Source organism: Beta vulgaris, chromosome 6, assembly GCF_026745355.1.
Source record: "Beta vulgaris subsp. vulgaris cultivar EL10 chromosome 6, EL10.2, whole genome shotgun sequence".
Classification (NCBI taxonomy): domain Eukaryota; kingdom Viridiplantae; phylum Streptophyta; class Magnoliopsida; order Caryophyllales; family Amaranthaceae; genus Beta; species Beta vulgaris.
The window spans coordinates 64,735,280-64,752,584 of NC_079207.1; the positions used below are offsets into that span (position 1 = coordinate 64,735,280).

Here is a 17,305-nt window from a genome sequence, read left to right on the forward strand (position 1 = left end):
TTCACTTATCTCACTTATCAATTCTCTATCCTTATCTACTCATAACTGTGAAAAACTAAGGATGTCTTGGCATAGTGGTTAAGATTAAGGTGATGTGAACGATAAGTTACAAGTCTGAATCCCCTTCGTTGTACTTTGTATCGCTTTCGTGGTTCCTATGGATCAAAAATATATATATAACTGCAAAACCCCGGCCAACCCACGCTACTGATGACTTTTGAATGTCGGCTAGTTTAATTGGTTAAAAAGTTAGAGGTGGTTAATGGGATTAAATCTCGTTTTGTTATTTGGCGTGTAACTTAGTAAAGGTATTTTGGTTAATTTGACATTTAATAGTAGTCAAGGAAAATGACTTATTTTCACTTATCTCACTCATCAATTATCTATCCTTATCTCACTCTCGTATCGTCGTAATGCGTATCTCATCCATTTTTTATCCTTATCCCACTCTCTCTTATCCTTGTAATCCTTGCTTTGTTGACATATAGATGATACTAGTGGTGTATGCAAGCGATGCGTGCAAAAGTAACTAAAAAGAGGGTGGTAGAAGTTGTAATGACATTTTTTCCATTCATTGTATTTATTTTTCTATTATTTAAATAGTTAGGATATAATGGTAAAAGACGGTAGAACCAAAATTCTCAAGAGTTCTCATATAATAGAGATAAATTTGGTAAGTTGAGATTTTGCTGGCTAAAATATGGCGAGTAAGAATACCATTTAGGAGAAGTTGCCAAAGAAAACTTGTACGTTTGATGAGATATTAGGCTATTATATCCATTGTGGAGAGCAAAGTTTGGAGATGAGAATGTGGACTTTAATGAGCCATGTAGGTGGTTTATTTGACTAAGAAGGCTCATGTAAGAGCAAGACTCAATATCAAGAATCGAGATGGAAAAAGAGATATACAGTGTATCTCTAATCAAAGCAACCACATGTCCTCAGACATTAAGCAGATCAACATTTCACAAGTTAAATGAAAAACAAATGGTTAACCTTTAGATAAATGATTAATGATGTGGTTGTGGGTGTAGGAAGGGTCAAGCTTGAGTTATTTTCAGTAAGACTTTAATGTGCAGACCAATTATCAATCCGGGAAAAAAGATATATGCACCTATGTTACTTCGACACCTTCATTTATCTCAAAAATCGGATGTTGTGTGACACTTCACTTGGATACTTCATTTTAAACTAAAAACTTGTATTTTTTCTACAAAATGGTCGAATCAGACACTTGAACACCCGTATCCTAGTAGACACTCAATCCGTGTCTGAGCAACATAGATATGCACTATAGCCTACTTACTATTGAAACGCTGACAAAGTAAATCTCGAACTTCAAAAGGTTCCAATGATTCCATCTACTATTCTAATCTAATTAGTAACTTCTAGAGGGAGAAAATCTGATCAGATCAAATGCTTAGGCACCATAATGAGGAATCATTAGTCAACTTGAAAAATACAACAATAACAAAGGGCCGATTAGCCTGACTTGTTGTGATAAGTGATAACAATATCCTCCCAAACAATAATGATAGAGAATGAAATTGCACAAAACAGTTAACAAGTGTTCCAACTTCCACAATTCTCATTCCATAAATGTCAACCCCATAAAGAGTAGTTCGAAACAGGAAAATTAGCAAAAGAAGTTAACCCCGGGAAGCTTTCTCCCAGCTGATGACCTGTTGTGAAGCTCTCTTCACTAGTTAAAATACATCTATACATTTATAAATACATTCTGCATATATAAAACTCAACACCAATCAAAATTTTTGGAGCTCCCGTTGTCGCTCCGTTTACCAACTCTCCTCATAGTTACAATCTCTCCTCATAGTTACAATTCCCTCAAGTCACTTGCAGTTAATAACCTTTTCTGTCCATGCAGATCTTCATGACAGCACGTCACGTCGCCCATGTAGTTCGCTTCATCTTCTTTTCCTCTTTCTCCCTCTCATCCCAAAAACACTTCAAGATACAACTACTGTTAGATTAGTGGGCTGCTCAATCCCATTCCTTTCCCGAACTTGATGATGAGTCTCCACAAGAATAGTACTCTTTGCTGACGACATTAGGTGGGCTCTCTTGGTGGTTGTCATCATTGCTGCTGGATCTTGATCTACCAGGTCTAGATCGAATGTTAGCACCCATAGGGAAGGGAACCTGTAATAAAGAATTTACAAGAAATCAGAGAGACAATACACGGCGACACTCCCCCCTGTGGCGTTAATATATGCATGTGTTGCTAGTGTTGCTATCCACATCTTTATTACACCAATGCCTCAGAAGAGGCTCGTATCCTGTCCATGGCAGAATCAGATGTGCAGCCTCACCAGTGAGATAATAAACCCTTCATCAGAGGTCAAACAACCACCCATTATTTTACCTTACAAAAGAAGCAAAGACAACTTGGGGTGTGTTCTGTTTATCTGATTCTAATTTATTTCACAAAAAATCGTACTGTCGATAAGTTTGATTCCCGATTACAATAAGTTCTACATGTGTTTTGATAGTCTTATTCAGTTGAATAGAACACACCCGCAGTCAAACAAAAGAAAAATGAATCATTAGGCTCCATAAAAAAATGCATGTCATGTATTACTTCATTAATTGATTCCAGCTTTTCAGCATTTTTCGAGTGGTCGGCACAGTAGATCAATACGGTTATCATCAACAATGATCAAAAGAAAAAAAAAACGTTGCATATTGTAAAACTAGTACATCCAACATTTTCCCACAAGCTCCCACATTAGCAGTTAACAACAATGATTATGGCTAGAACAGAACCAACAGCCCCAATATGGATCTTTCAGTTGAGAGTTTAGACTATTGAGGACAAGAGCACCGCTAGCTTACACTGGTAACATGCGTGATGATTTAGATTACTCTCCCTCCAACCAAATCAAACAACATACCGATAACAATATATCTCACACAGCAATACAAGTCTAGAGTTGGTAAAATGGATATGTTATTTACTCGCTTGGTAATATTCATACCTGATCACCTGCATTTGTGCCATCACAATGGAAGAGGATAGGTCTGCATCGTTTGTCCTCATTCATCAAACTAGAATTCTGAAAATGAGCAATGAGTGCAGCTTTCCCTTGTATGCGGGCATAAGCAAGTGATGCAACCTTTTCACTATTGAATTTCTCCCATTTCTTGCCATTTAATGTCTGCCAAGATAAAGATATTTCCATTCGTAAAATACACTTAGGAAAGACATAGTAAAAAAATGATGAAAAAGTTGAATTAAGAGGTCACTAATGAGAAGTTGACAAATAGATAAACCTCATGGAATGAGATAATATGGCTTGGATCAATCATGTTGATAAATGCATAACCCACATTGCACTTGTTCTGCATAACATGAATATATACATGTTTAAGATGAATACAAAATATAACAAGAGGTGAATAACTACAATATAACTTTAACCAGATAAAAGGAAAGTAAAAAAACTTGCCTTGAAATCAATTGGCAAATAAATGAAATCATAAGATCCACGGTGGCATTCATCAATGGCAGCCATAAGCATCTTGGATGTATACCTATAATAACACAATGCCACATATATGAGCAGGTGCATTTCACCATAAGTATAATGAAATTCACAGGATTGATTGGAGTAAACCTTCATTACATTTTAATGAGATAAATCAACTCTTACTTTTAAAAAAATTTACTCAATCCACAATTTAAGTACTACAGGAAAGGGGAAAAATCCCACATACTTGTTAGGAATGTTCTTTATCATCAGAGTGGTTCGATAGTCTTCCCCTCGCCTAATGCGGTCCATATCCAGTTCATACTGTTTCTTGTTGTCAGCTTGAGTGTAACTGCTTTCGCTTCTACGACTTCTACCACGTTCACCAGGATGTTCAAATGACCCAACCATGTTCATCTGGCCCCTAGAGGAATGAATATTGCCTCTTTGATGATGGACATGCGGATCAACCATCCTAGAAGAGATTGGTATGTCGAAGCTGTTTCCACCAACATGAGGATAAATATTATGAGAGATAAAATCCATGTGATGCAGAGGGCTGCTAGAAAGTCTCATATTCCCTAGAGGACAGTGGTGGAAGCTAGATGCTTCAGGTGACCCCCCTGGATAGGAATTTCGCCTGTCCCAAATAGAAGAATTATAAGCTGGCGCTGATCCCACGTGATGGCCATTCATGGGTAGAACTGAGTTCATCAAATAAGATGGTGATCTTGCAAGTCCATGGACCCGAGGTTGGATTTGAGAATTACAAATCCCATTCGAAAGCGAAGGTGAATTTTGCCACAGGAAAGCTGGTGTTTGGCGGGGGTTTAAGTTATTCCACATGTAATGATGCCCAGGTAGAGGACCAATTACATTTTCAGATGCAGAAAAACCTAATGAAAAAAAGCAAACTAGATAAGGATTATAAGATCTTGGACAGAGATCAAAGACTAAAAATCTTCCTGAACCAAAAATATTTTGTTTTAAGCTTTTCATGCCTAGTTTGACTGAACTATTACACAACAGAAATTAAAAGATCTTAAGTTCATACCGTTACACATTTCGACACTTGAACTTGTCCTACCGAAGTGAGTATTCTCAACCCTTTCCTGGGAACTAACAGTAGCAGGCATGTTACGGTCAGAATTGCAAGGAGCACCACTAGCGAAACCATCAATGTATTCGGGCAGTGAATGAGGATAAAGAGTCGGCAGTCCTCGAAAATCATAGTTGATATGGTTGACTAAATTCCCGGACTCAGAAAGCCCTTCTTGATTATGGGCCAACTCAGCTCTAAGTGATGGTAAGCCACCAGGGACACTAGAAGAGACTCCACGACAGGCAGGATTTTCCATAAATGAACCTAAAGTTGCCAGCATTCTGGCACTTGTACCACAACCAGTGTCGCTTTCCATGTTAATAGAGCTAATGGAGTCATGTGAAAATCCTGCAAACAATGTTAGTAAACATTAAAATCAAGAGTATCCCATTTCAACACTGTGCAAGTAAAGATGAATATGCATACCACCACTTCTTTGCTGTAGAAAAAGACCGGGTTCCTCTTTATCCAGATCTGGGGGGGATAATTGCGTTGAACTGGATAAAGTGAAACAGAAATTAAAAAAAAATGGACCAACAAATTGGTAACATGCTGATGCAATGTAGTAAAAAGTAAAATTCTACGTGACATGAATTCTTGCTCCAACATAAAGTCATTGTGGAGGGAGACTCGGTTATTAAGAAAAGAACATGTTTAGATGGCCATGACATCAGGAAAGGGAACAAGAGGAACCTATAAGGAAAATCTAAAGGACAATACCTTCTTCTTGCACCCCCAGGGCGGCTTGGCTCAAGCTTAATCTTCTTCCCAGCAATATCACTTTGATTCAATCCACGGAGAGCTTCATCGGCAGCTCTAACATCATAGAACTCGATAAACCTCTGGTTACTTCTGTGTGGAGTTTCTCGTATCTGAGATGCAAGAAAACTAATTAATTACACCGTATCCATCTAAAAGTAGTACATGTTCAAAGAAGAACATCAGACACAGCCTGTCTAAAAGCAGAACCATGTGCAATGAACATGGAAAAGTCCAACTAACAGTGCAAAAAACATCAGGCATACTTATAGAACTTACCTCTTTAACCTCTCCATATGCTCCAAAAATCCGGTGAAGATCATCAGTTGAAACAGAAGAATCAAGGTTAAATACCACAAGAGTGCCTTGGTTCACATCTTTCTCTGAAGGATTATCCTAGATTCAGCAACAGAGGGAGGGTTTAGAGTTGAGCATCTTTCACTTCCAATTCTCAACTGAAAAGACAAATCAAATGCATGCAAGAACAAGAAAACAAAAATTAGATACCTTTGGGATAGAATAGTGTATATCAAGCCTTCTTCGTCTCAAAGGCTTATTTTGAAGTGCCTTCATTGCCTTCCTTGCTGCTCTAATGTCAAAATATGAAACCATTACGAAACCCCTGTGTTTGCAAGTTGTATAAAGAGCACGGATATCTCCATATTGCTGCAAGAATAAGACAAATAATTAGTTTGACAGGAACCATGGAAATGACATTGCTGTAAAATCTAGAAAAGAACAGAATTAGATTGACTAAATTGCCATCAGATACAAGTAATACAATCAGCTCATAGAATCTTACACATACCTCAAAGAGAGTCTGCAACTCAAGATCCTCAGCGTTGCTATTGATATTTCTTACGAACAAAGTGCGAGATGGGTGTTCACCATAAGGATGTTCCCCATTTACAGACATATTAGCTCCAGTCAATTGTCCATTAGAGCTGCCAGAAAATTCAGATTGACATAGTCCTCCAGATGATGTATCATCTCCTAAGTCCATGCCTCCAACACTACTGAAAAGGTCCAGATCTTCGATGCCATCCTCTCCACTTGGTTGGACTATACTTTCAATCTTATCAATAACTCCAGCGAGCAGGTCATCATCATCATCAGGAAGAAGGTTTCCTATGGTCTGGGCCTCAATTTCTTCAAGGGATTCAAGAGGCTCGTCCTCATAGTGTGAAGCAACAGTATCAACAGAGTGACTATAAAAGTCATTGCTCGAGGATAGTTGCACTAGAAACATAAATTAAAACCAAATTAGTCATTCGACACAACGGAGCATAGCAAAACCATGCGTACCAATGTCACGGCAATTAAGTGAACACGTGCACCTCAAACACATATCATTTTGAAAGAGAATCATACTACAGGGAAATTTATCCTTGCACTTACACTTTTGGCAAAATGGTTCTGACAATGAGCTTGCGAGTATTCCATTTTCATAGCCAGGAGATATTGTGTTATTTTTAACCCATGTTAGTGGCAAATTGTTACTGGATCTTGTGACAGGATTGAGGTCCATTGAATTCCACGTATTCAAGGACCGACTGAGAGCTCTCTCTGCTCCCACTGCATGTCTTTGCAAGCTAAAAGTGATCTTCTGTTCAGGATTTTCAGAACACTTGGTTCCTAGAGAATCCAAATATACCAGTTCTTCTGAGGGCGATGGAACAGGTATGCCACATGGACTACCAGTAATTGCATCTGTCTTCAAACCTACAGATTACAAAAACTAATGATTAAAACCTGTATAACTTTTTTCTTTTTGAGGTGGTAACACCTGTATAACTTCTTCAGCAATGAAGACATATTTCTGAAGTACATACAGAGAAACATGAAACCAAATTAATCATTTCCGAAACTAATTACGGCAACCATGTTAAGGCTAGAAATCTTGTCCTTCTTCTTCGTTAAAGGATATTATGGTAACCCGCAACCATGAAGGTTAGCCTTTTGATATTGAGCATATAATTATTTGATTAGTGAAAATATTATAATTTAAACTTTTTGCCTATATCAACAACTGAAAGATACAACTTCAAATTAAACTTGCAAGTGAACTTTACTGTCCACATTCTTGCGAACATCTGGTTTCAACAATGCATGGGAGTATTTGTTGAAATGTTTCTTTGATGTCAATTCGTGGCAAGGTTGAATCTTAGTGAATATTAATTCAATTTTCTTGTTCCTTTCAAGAATTTGACTTTTGACATTAATTTGCTTTTAGGCTCACAACAAACAAAAAGTCAACATGCCTTCCTTCCCTGTTTAACTAATGCTCGTTCTTTTAATTTCATTAAGCTAGAAAGCTGTAATTTCCCTGAGTAAGAGAGTGGACTTAGTTCAAAATCGAATTCAGTAGTTACTAAAATCAGAAATTTGTAAGTGATGTATCTTTATAAATTTGCACAAAGAAGAAAACTTTCCATTTCTTAAATTATTGACTTTTCATGATGAATATCCAAATGGGCGTATGTTCTACTGACATTTGGGTACTCAATTTCTATTGCAAAACTTATTTCTTTTCTGGTACTTAGTACTTGGTTCTTGGCTTGCAATAGTGCTCTACTTGTTGGGAAATACAGCTGCATACTACTTCTATTGTTCGTTAGAGAAGCTATCAGATTTCTAAAAAAAAACCACAAATGGACCAAAAGATATTGGTCCTGTTTGGCAAATAAAGCTTAGAGTTTAGCTGTTAGAGTTTAGAGTTTTAACTTTTTGTTATGCTGATTTGACAACTTTTTTTAAAATGTGTTGGGTAACAATTAGCTAATTGCTAAAAACTTATTGTCATTTGTTTGTGTAAAATGACAAATATACATTTTAATACATATGTGTATTAGTATTATTAGAGGCAAAAAAGTCATTGAATGTATTTTTACCTAATCCTCTAAAAGAGAATTTGTATACTAAAACTCTCTCAAAAACTCTATTTTACTAGTGGTTCTTCTCCTCTGTTGCATTCAACTGCAAGAAACTAGTGCACTATATTCATTTCTTAACTGCAAGTCATAATGACATAAGAAACTATACAGCTTAATTTGTGCTATGGTACACAATGAAGATCTGAACATTGTAAAAACAAAATTTCAAAGGGGAAGGCTGGCAGAAGCCAGTGCAAAAGGAAAGGAGAAGAGGAAGAACTGAAGAACTGGCATAAGGAGAGCAAAGTAGAATAGCTGGAGTAGATAACTTATATTCTTTTATTCTTTTCCCTTTTTTCAACATAGTTATTGTTTGAGCTTGTCAGTAGGTCAGTAGGTTGTCTTCCTTTACTTGTTTAAGTTTATGTTCTTCTGTTTTCTGGTTAATCAGCATAAGTTTGTCAATTCTTCAGTTTGTAATTATGTCTTCTTTTTGGAGATGGATTTTATAGGGGAGCCTTGAAGCATCCCTTGGAATTCTACTTCCCTTGATTAACCAAACAAAACTTCCATTTCCCATAGTTTTTATACTTTTAGAAAGTACTAATTCATGGAGACTTGACTTTCCATAGGTAATCAAACATGCAATATATATCTAAATAATTGTTGTATTTGAGGTTGCTGATAAGTTGAACTAAATTACTGTCTAGTGACATTGTTAATGACGAAATTGTATACATTTTTCAATTATAGATTTAAATATAAAATTTAATAACTTTCTGGTTGAGATAAATACTTTATATAATTTATTACTTGTGTGGTTGAGATAGCATATAGAGATCAATGGTCTAAATTTTGATCCTTGTGGTGATTAGTGGTGATAGAGACTCATTGAAATATAAGCCCCTGCCCCCTTGTGGTAATTAATCGCAGTTGACACATTGTAGACTCATTTAATTCTGAAAAATTTACGGCAACTTATAGAGGAACACGTAATGTTGAGGAAATATATGCAATAAATTCCCCCGACTTCTTTAAGCTGCAAAAGTTAATGACGAGCCAACAACAAGGCCTCGACGATCATACAGGACAGAGAAATCTAACAGCAAAACCATACAGTAAAGACTAAAGAGAGATCTTCAAGTGCTGCCGCTCCATAAGTCGAACGACACTAGAACAAGCTTATTTATCATATGCACAAAGTTAAACAAGGCTTGTTTGGTTGATCATCATTGTACCTTTACTCCGCTAGCATTTTATTGACATTATTAACCTCATGAAGTAAAACATGCATTTGGCTCGAAAAGCACTCGAGCATCAAACAATCTACCGGGCTAAGCACGTGCAACACAGTACAATTTATACTGAGCATGCAAAATCTCCAGCCTTAGCGGTCCTAAATATCAAAACTGGATAACAGAGATCTAGTATAACAATCACTGAACATCATAGATACTAGCAGAGCCTAAACATATACATACAACAAAGAACATAACAAGACGTTTCAGAAAGTGGGCTTTTCCGATCTTGAAGTCCCTGCTAGGGTGTTTAGGGATACTGGTCCTAGGACATAGAGGCTTTCCATGTACAGGGATTTTAAGATGTTTGATGTATAGATCTTCCCTTAAGGGGTGAGCCCACAGTTCCACACCTATTGATGAATGGCCCCTGTTCTATTAAATAAACATAGTACCCCTATCAATCTGGTGGGCACATTCACATTAATCTCATTAGGATAATTATTCGAGCCTATTCAAAGAAGATCAAAGGTCGTCCCAAAAGTCGTCTCAGTGATAACGAGACTCGTATCCTGGTATCTGGTTTTTAGGGTTCCCCTAGTCCACAAAGCAACATGCGAATAAGGTAAGACTAGTTAAACCCCATCTTAAAGTGTAGAAGGTGAAGCGGTAACCAATAATCCACTCCTAACTCCTCTTGTCAATTCATTTAGGCACCAAACAATCTTTGCTCATGTGTCATGGTGCATAATTTCAAGATATTTTTATAAACTTGTTTTTCCTTCACACAATATTCTTTCACATACATTTTTCTTTCCTTATTTTATTTAGTGGATCAAAGCCAAAAACATGACATTACTAACTTATCCATCAGTACTTAAAGAAAGAAATCTATAGCAAAGACTCTAACTAAATGATGAGGTGCTAACTTCTCATCCCATATTACATAGCTACAACCAAAAACTCAATGATTTGCAATGAAAAATTCCACTAACGACGACTCACCATATTTACTCCTCGCAGTGTCCATCTTCCAGAATCCAACTTGTCTCTGCCAAAACCAAAAAAAAAAAAAAAAACATTAGCATGAGCAACCACAATTCGAAACACGAACCAACAGCATAATTTTGCCAAATATAAGCTAGAAGTGTACATTAACCTCGCCCGAAAATCGCAGATCTCCTGAAAAGCAAGGTGATGTAGACAATCCCTGCTGATCCATCAGTTGTGATGGCATATTGAAAGTCCAAATTACTCCAATCAAGTATCAACAAAATTTGATCCTCTACTCCCCCACTTTTTTCTGCTATTTACCCAACACAACCAAAAGTAAATTGATCAACCCAGATTATTCCTTCTCCAGAACACTAATTAAATTACTAAAAATACTCATTAATCACACAACTTTGAAGAAAATATCATAAACTAAACCTACAATATGAACAATTAAGCTTCCAGGTGCATATGCAGATGAAAAATATCAACAATCCTTAGAATTAAAAAGTTCCCATATAACAAAACAACAAATAACAGAATTCCCATAAATTGATTATAAAAAAAAACAGTAATTCAGAGCAGAGCACGCACCTTTCGTATACGACTTTTATCATACACCCGGATATACCACGTGTTCTCGAGTTCCGAAATTGAACACCAATCTATGTTTGTGTTAAATTTCGGGACAAGAGAAAACAATCAAGGAAACAGAAGAATTTAAAAGGAAGAAAAATGAGAATAAATTACGGCAAAAGTTAAGGCAAAGGAAATATAGGAAAGATCAAGGTATCTCATCTGTGCCGTGAAACAACAACATACAAAACTTTTGATGCTTAAATTTGTTTGTGTTTTTCCCTATATTGCACGTTACAGAAATTGCGTTTCTTACACTTTACATGAAATATAAAAACTATGGTATAAAAACTATATGGTATAAAAAGTGGAGAAAAACTATGGAGTTTTTGTTGAGAATAATATGGCTAGCCTGCTTGCCTGCTTGCCTCCGGAGAGTTGCAGGCAAGGAGGAGAGAGAATTGAAGATGAAGGAAATAGACAAATAGTGGTTGGTTTTATTGTTATTGATGATTTTATTAGATCATAGTTATAGTTAAAGTACTATTTTATATACAAAAAGTTGATATATAGTAATATGATGGTCAGCTAAATCTGCGATCAGATCATGCACGCAAAAATATAGTATCAGATTGAGAGGTGAATCTGAACCAACAGATACTAATACTACCAATACAGGATACCAGATGTCAGAGAAATTTTGAAAAATTCTATTGTGCTCTGGAAGCACGGTGCACACGATGCACCGAGTAAATTTGTTCCATTTTCGATAGGTAAATGTTCTATTTCAACAAATGTTCATTTTAAGCATATTTTTCAGCAAAAAAAAAAAAATGTTTTATCGTAAAAAATGTTCTATCTTCAATAAACAAATATTCTATTTCAACAAATGTTCGTTTTAACCTTATTTTTCGGCAAAAAGTTATGTTCTACTTTTCGTAAAAAATGTTCTATTTTCAATAAACAAATGTTCTATTTCAACAAATGGTCGTTTTAAGCTTATTTTTCAGCAAAAAATTATGTTCTATATTTTGTAAATTTGTTTTATTTTCGATAAGCAAATGTTCAATTTTAAAAAATGTTCTTTTAAAACTTATTTTCCACCAAAAATTATGTTCTATTTTCACTAAAAATAAGTTCTATATTTGATAAGCATATGTTCTATTTAAGTAATTGAATTCTAGTAATGTTCCACTTCAACCAAAAATGTTCATTTTCGTATTTGGATTCTAGTAATGTTCCACTTCAACAGTAAAATGTTCTTTTTCATAAATGAATTCTTGTAATGTTCCATTTCATCAATAAAATGTTCGTTTTCGTAAATGAATTTTGTAATGTTCCACTTCCACAGTGAAAGGTTCGTTTTCGTATTCGTAAATGTTCGTTTTCGTATTCGTAAATGTTCTATTTTGTATTGTGGGAGCACAGTTCTCATTGTGCTCCCGGGAGCACAATGCACGCATTAGAGAAATTTGGGGCAAAGGGTTGATGTTTTGCTCTATTTTTTTTATACTTCCTCCGTTTTTCTTTTTACCCGCAACTGGACTTGGTTATTGGACGGGTCGAGTTAGGATCAGTGCAGATTAGAAGCGTGTTGGGTCATAAGAGTCGTCTCATAAAGGGTCGATTGTAATATCCTAAAAACTTAACCAAGTTTAATGAATTAATTAGTTATAATTAACACTAATTTGACTAAGATTTATAAAAAAAAATTTATTATGATAAACATAAATTACTAGACTTGGTAAAAAGTGGTAATTCTATTCTTTTGTTTAACAAGAAAATCTTAAACTTATAATTTAACTATCACCAAGTTAGGTAGTTGAAAGTTGAAACAATGACTATTTTCTGATTTCATAAATTAAAAGAAAAATAAGAGTATTATAAAACTGAGAAAGTTGACTGCTTTCTTCCTCCTTCATTCCTTCATTCTCATGGCAAACACATGGCACACATGCCTTCACTCTCTTCTTCTTTTTCAAGTCAAAATCTGCCACCAATCCTTCACCATTGCTTCTTCAAGTTAACAAATTCAGATTATTTACTTCACCATCTTCCTCCCAACCACTAATTTTTAACTCCAAACTTCCCTATAAATAGTCATGGATACAACACCAAGAAATTAACCATCAACAACAACCTTCATCATCTCTTTTCTCTCTAATCAGAAATTCAGTCAATAATCGCCGGAAAGATTGTGACTAAAAGAAACCCAAAAGAAAACCCATATTTTCTCTCTCTCTCCTCTGTTTCAAAAACACCACCACCACCACCATTTTCCACCTCACGCAACACTTGCGTCGTGCCCCCTTGCCTCCGCCGTCGCTCGCCGGAGCACCGCCGACCACCCCACCCTCATGTTTTCTCTCTCTCCTCCTCGCACACTCTCTCTCCTCCTCGCGCCCTCTCTCTCGCTCCTCTTCTTCTTCGCGCGACACTGCTGCACGCGCAGCACCACCGACGACCGCGCGCGCCGAACCATCGAAGACCACCGCCGGAGACGGACGCAGCTGCTCGGAGTCGCCGCTGATTCCCGTTCGCCGGATCTCTACTCCGCTCCCCTGTTGTGCGGTCCATCCCTGCTCAATGAGTAGAGGTATGATACTCTTACGTTTATCTTTGTTTTTCTTATAAGCCCCAAGCCCAATTGAACCTAGTGGTGTATTAATTAGTGCTGGGCCTAGAAATTTGATTTAAGTAATTAAACTATTTTGTTTTGTCACTACCACTTATTGGGCTAAAAGGTAGATTTTCATAATGTTGAATTAAACCAGTGTAGACTAACTGAAACTAATTTAGTGTCCTATTAGATCATGATAGATTAGTATATTAATTAAATATAATTATTGCGCGTAAAACCAAATTCGCTTAATAAAATCACCCAACTTATTTCCTAAAATCTAGTATTGGGCTATATTTCATGATTACTAAATAAAATTGAGTCGTTTGAAACTAATTAAAATCCAATAAGCTTGTTATTTATAATATGAGTTTAAGATATTATTATTTCACTAATACTTAAGTTCATTTATAATAACAATATAGCTTGACTTAATAGTTTTAAGTGATTAAAATAATGTTAATGGCCCTATTATAGTTTAATAATGGACGACTAATTGGTGCTTAACTATGAACTCGAACAATAATATATTTTCGAATGGATATGGGATAACAATATAGCTTGACTTAATAGTTTTAAGTGATTAAAATAATGTTAATGGCCCTATTATAGTTTAATAATGGACGACTAATTGGTGCTTAATTATGAACTCGAACAATAATATATTTTCGAATGGTTATGGGTTATGAAATAAAATTTAAGTACGATGTTTAGATAATTCTAAAAGTATAACTAAAGGAGTTATTTCACCTAGTTAGTTGATTAAAGAGTCACCTTAATTAAAAAGTTGTTAACGATTAAGAAATAATGATCCTTAAGGAGACCTTTATGACGTTATAATGAACGTTATGACCTTAATAAGCGCTAACTAATATTTACGCTTAATAGCTAAATAATGAAACGTTCTTTAATAAAACTATTCTTGAATAGATTAAAGAAGATAAAGGATATTACAAGCCTCCCCCGGCTATCATGGTTGGTAAGCAGGAATTCAGGTAACGTCTACTGCTAACACCCACAATCCTTTTCGAATGATGTTTTATGGTATTTTGCACTACGTTGTTGATATATGGATTGTGGGATATGAAAGGTTTTATGAATATGATGATTTTTTTTTTCGATGAAATGAAATGACTTCGATGTTTATGAAATGACACTATGATTTTAGTGATGTTTCATGATTTTGATTACAATGATGTAATGTAATTATGATATGTAAAAAGAGACGAAACATGATAAAGTACAGTGAAAGATGGTTCTTGGCAGTATGATACGGGCACCGCAAGTGTCACCTATGTTGTGACCGCCTGACTGTTTTATGATACGGGCACCGCAAGTGTCACCTGTGTTGTGACCGCCTGACTGTTTAAATGATACGGGCACCGCAAGTGTCACCTACGATGTGACCGCCTGACTGTTATGTGATGGGAGACGTCCCCTATGTTATGATGTACTAGTCAAGTTACCGAAGTAAAAGATATATGAGGATGAACATGATAAAGAAGATAATATAACATGATATAATATGTTGTGAAATGTTTTACTTATTCTCTCCTCCCTGTTTATAAATAAAATGATGTGAAATGAATTTACGATGTTAGAGTAGTATGTTACTGAGCCTCGGCTCGCGACGTTTTGTTTTATGTTTTAGGTATGGAAGAACAGTTGTGGATCACTGATAGACTGCGTTATGGAGATTATGTATGATTCATGAGGTTTTAAGATACTTTGTATAATGGATAAACAAGTATTATCTTGCGATGAGTAATTGTATAGTGAATTTTTAATTTTAGGCTACTATTTTATTTGTGGGCCATAGCCCACAGGATTAAGTTATGCTTCCGCTGACGATTAAGGTTATGTAATTTGTCGGGGAGTTACATCGATAGCGGATCGGACCAAATGCGTTGTGGGCCGATAGCGGGTCGATGATGGACGGACCGACAAACGTGCAAGAAAAATAAGGAACAAAAAAGAGCCAAAAGTGAGTTTAAATGAATGTGAATCCGAATATGTAAATTGTTTTTATAAAATCTGTTTATTTTTTAAAATCATTGGGTTTCTTTATTGGCCCTATAATGACCCTGTCCAATAATGACCTTATCAAAGCTCTGTATAATAAAAGCTCTGTAAATTTGACCTTAACCCTTTAACCATTGGAGGTTTACCCTCAACAATTTCCTAAAAGAAACATGATTATTTACTTACAATACTTTTTAGTTTGCTTTTCCTTTCTCTAAATCTCTCTCTAATCACATAGGCCCTCTCTTGTTTTTCTCTCTCCACCTCTCTCATACCCAAAAATTACATTGGAGTTGATGAAAAAAATGTTACGAGTACAAAAAAACGAGGAAGTACTTCCTTTTTTTTCGTTTTTCGATTTAAGAGAGGAGTTAAGGAAAATCACGTATACGGATTTATTTTGAGTACAATTGACACGAGATGTTTAATAACTAAGCTACATGCCATTTACTTCTTTCACAATCTTCTTTAATGGTTTTTTTTAAGACAAACAAACCTATTATTTAATTAATCAAGCTAAGGGACAAGGAGTCCAAAAATACATCAGAAGAGACGTCTGCTAGACAATTACCTTCCCAACATTGATCGATACCAAAGACACTATTCTAACAAACTAGCTAGGTGATGGGCTACGGTATTGTCATCCCTACACACACGAGGCCAGAGTACATAATCAAAATGTTTACTATGAACTATACTTGTTTAATGGGTCGAGTCATGTCATGTTATATAAGGGTCGGGTCGGGTTTGAAGTCGTTGTTAATGGATCAGGACGGGTCAATGGCCAGACTGACCCGACCCTGACTATTTTTTTAAGAGTAAAATTAAAATCAACTTTCCAACATCTATCTTTTTTACTAGAATCATTAACTATAAACTTCAAATTACTATCTTTTTATTGGGTTTGATTTTAAGACGATTTATGAAAAGATTTTGGTGGGTTTTGTGGGGAAGAAAGTGATTATGGAGGAGAGAGAAAGTGGGCTGTCAAAAAAGGCGCACATAAGAAACAACGGCAACAATTACCATGGAAGGAGTGCGATGTTATTGAATAAGAAGGAATTATTGAAGATGAAGAAAGTCATAAACCTCTTTTTCTCGTCGTTGCTATGTTCTTGCTTTCATATTGGTTTTTTTTTTTACTTCTTTTCTCTTTCTTTTCTTTGATTCTTTGGGGTGTTGCTCGACCTCAGAAACCCAAAATCACTATCAAGGTTCATTTGTTATTTCTTATATCAGTTTGTCTTTTACATAATTAATAATAATCATGGATTTGATTTGATTTCCTATTTCAATTTCAATAGAGTATTAAATTCGGTAGATTCATGGTATCAGCTGGATCAGATCATACAGGAGTAGCAACAAAAATGGCTTCAGTAAACTCAACGCTCAAGTTTCTGTATCGCAACACAACTACATTTTGTATTTTTGTTTAGTGACCCTTTTTTGACCCGGTCCAATTTGATAATGTATTATTTGGGTCAGACCATATACGACTCGAGCCTGTTTTGACTGGGTCGGGTCATGACCCTATCATATAGGGTCAAGTCAAGGGCTTTTTTTCGGAACCCGACTCATTGAACAGGTCTACTATGAACAAGAGAATCTTTTAAGGTAAAATCAAAATCTGAGGA

General features: G+C 35.8%; 1 protein-coding gene and 1 long non-coding RNA gene across 4 annotated transcripts; one reads left to right on the forward strand and one right to left on the reverse strand.

Annotated features, from left to right (window-relative positions):
• Positions 1-1,560: 1,560 nt before the first annotated feature.
• Positions 1,561-11,614, reverse strand: LOC104897456 (protein MEI2-like 4). 3 transcript variants are annotated; one of them, XM_010684337.3, is made up of 15 exons: positions 11,048-11,614; positions 10,614-10,766; positions 10,466-10,511; positions 6,748-7,071; positions 6,158-6,588; positions 5,857-6,015; positions 5,629-5,745; positions 5,311-5,462; positions 5,017-5,087; positions 4,543-4,938; positions 3,736-4,384; positions 3,468-3,552; positions 3,292-3,360; positions 2,997-3,176; positions 1,561-2,160 (listed from the first exon to the last, which is right to left on the reverse strand). In XM_010684337.3, exons 2-15 carry the CDS (start codon positions 10,695-10,697, stop codon positions 2,002-2,004), a joined length of 2,922 nt encoding a protein of 973 aa, XP_010682639.1. In that variant the 5' UTR covers positions 10,698-10,766; positions 11,048-11,614; the 3' UTR covers positions 1,561-2,001. The 3 variants fall into 3 exon arrangements, with proteins under 3 accessions (XP_010682639.1, XP_010682640.1, XP_010682638.1); XM_010684338.4 differs by having other exon boundaries at positions 10,620-10,763; positions 11,048-11,613; XM_010684336.4 differs by having other exon boundaries at positions 10,614-10,763; positions 11,048-11,613.
• A 649-nt stretch (positions 11,615-12,263) lies between these two features.
• LOC125499004 (uncharacterized) lies at positions 12,264-15,441 on the forward strand. Its single transcript, XR_007275656.2, has 3 exons — positions 12,264-13,625; positions 14,580-14,644; positions 15,301-15,441. It is a non-coding gene; the product is annotated as an uncharacterized LOC125499004 (long non-coding RNA).
• The last annotated feature ends 1,864 nt before the right edge of the window (positions 15,442-17,305 follow it).

Bases quoted from the DNA above. Each gene is read 5' to 3' on its own strand.
- LOC104897456 (XM_010684337.3), bottom strand. From the start codon at position 10,697: ATGCCATCACAACTGATGGATCAGCAGGGATTGTCTACATCACCTTGC. The intron at 7,072-10,465 runs GTGAGTCGTCGT...TGTAATCTGTAG, and splicing joins CACTGCGAGGAGTAAATATG to GTTTGAAGACAGATGCAATT. The intron at 2,161-2,996 runs GTATGAATATTA...TCTTTATTACAG, and splicing joins GCACAAATGCAGGTGATCAG to GTTCCCTTCCCTATGGGTGC.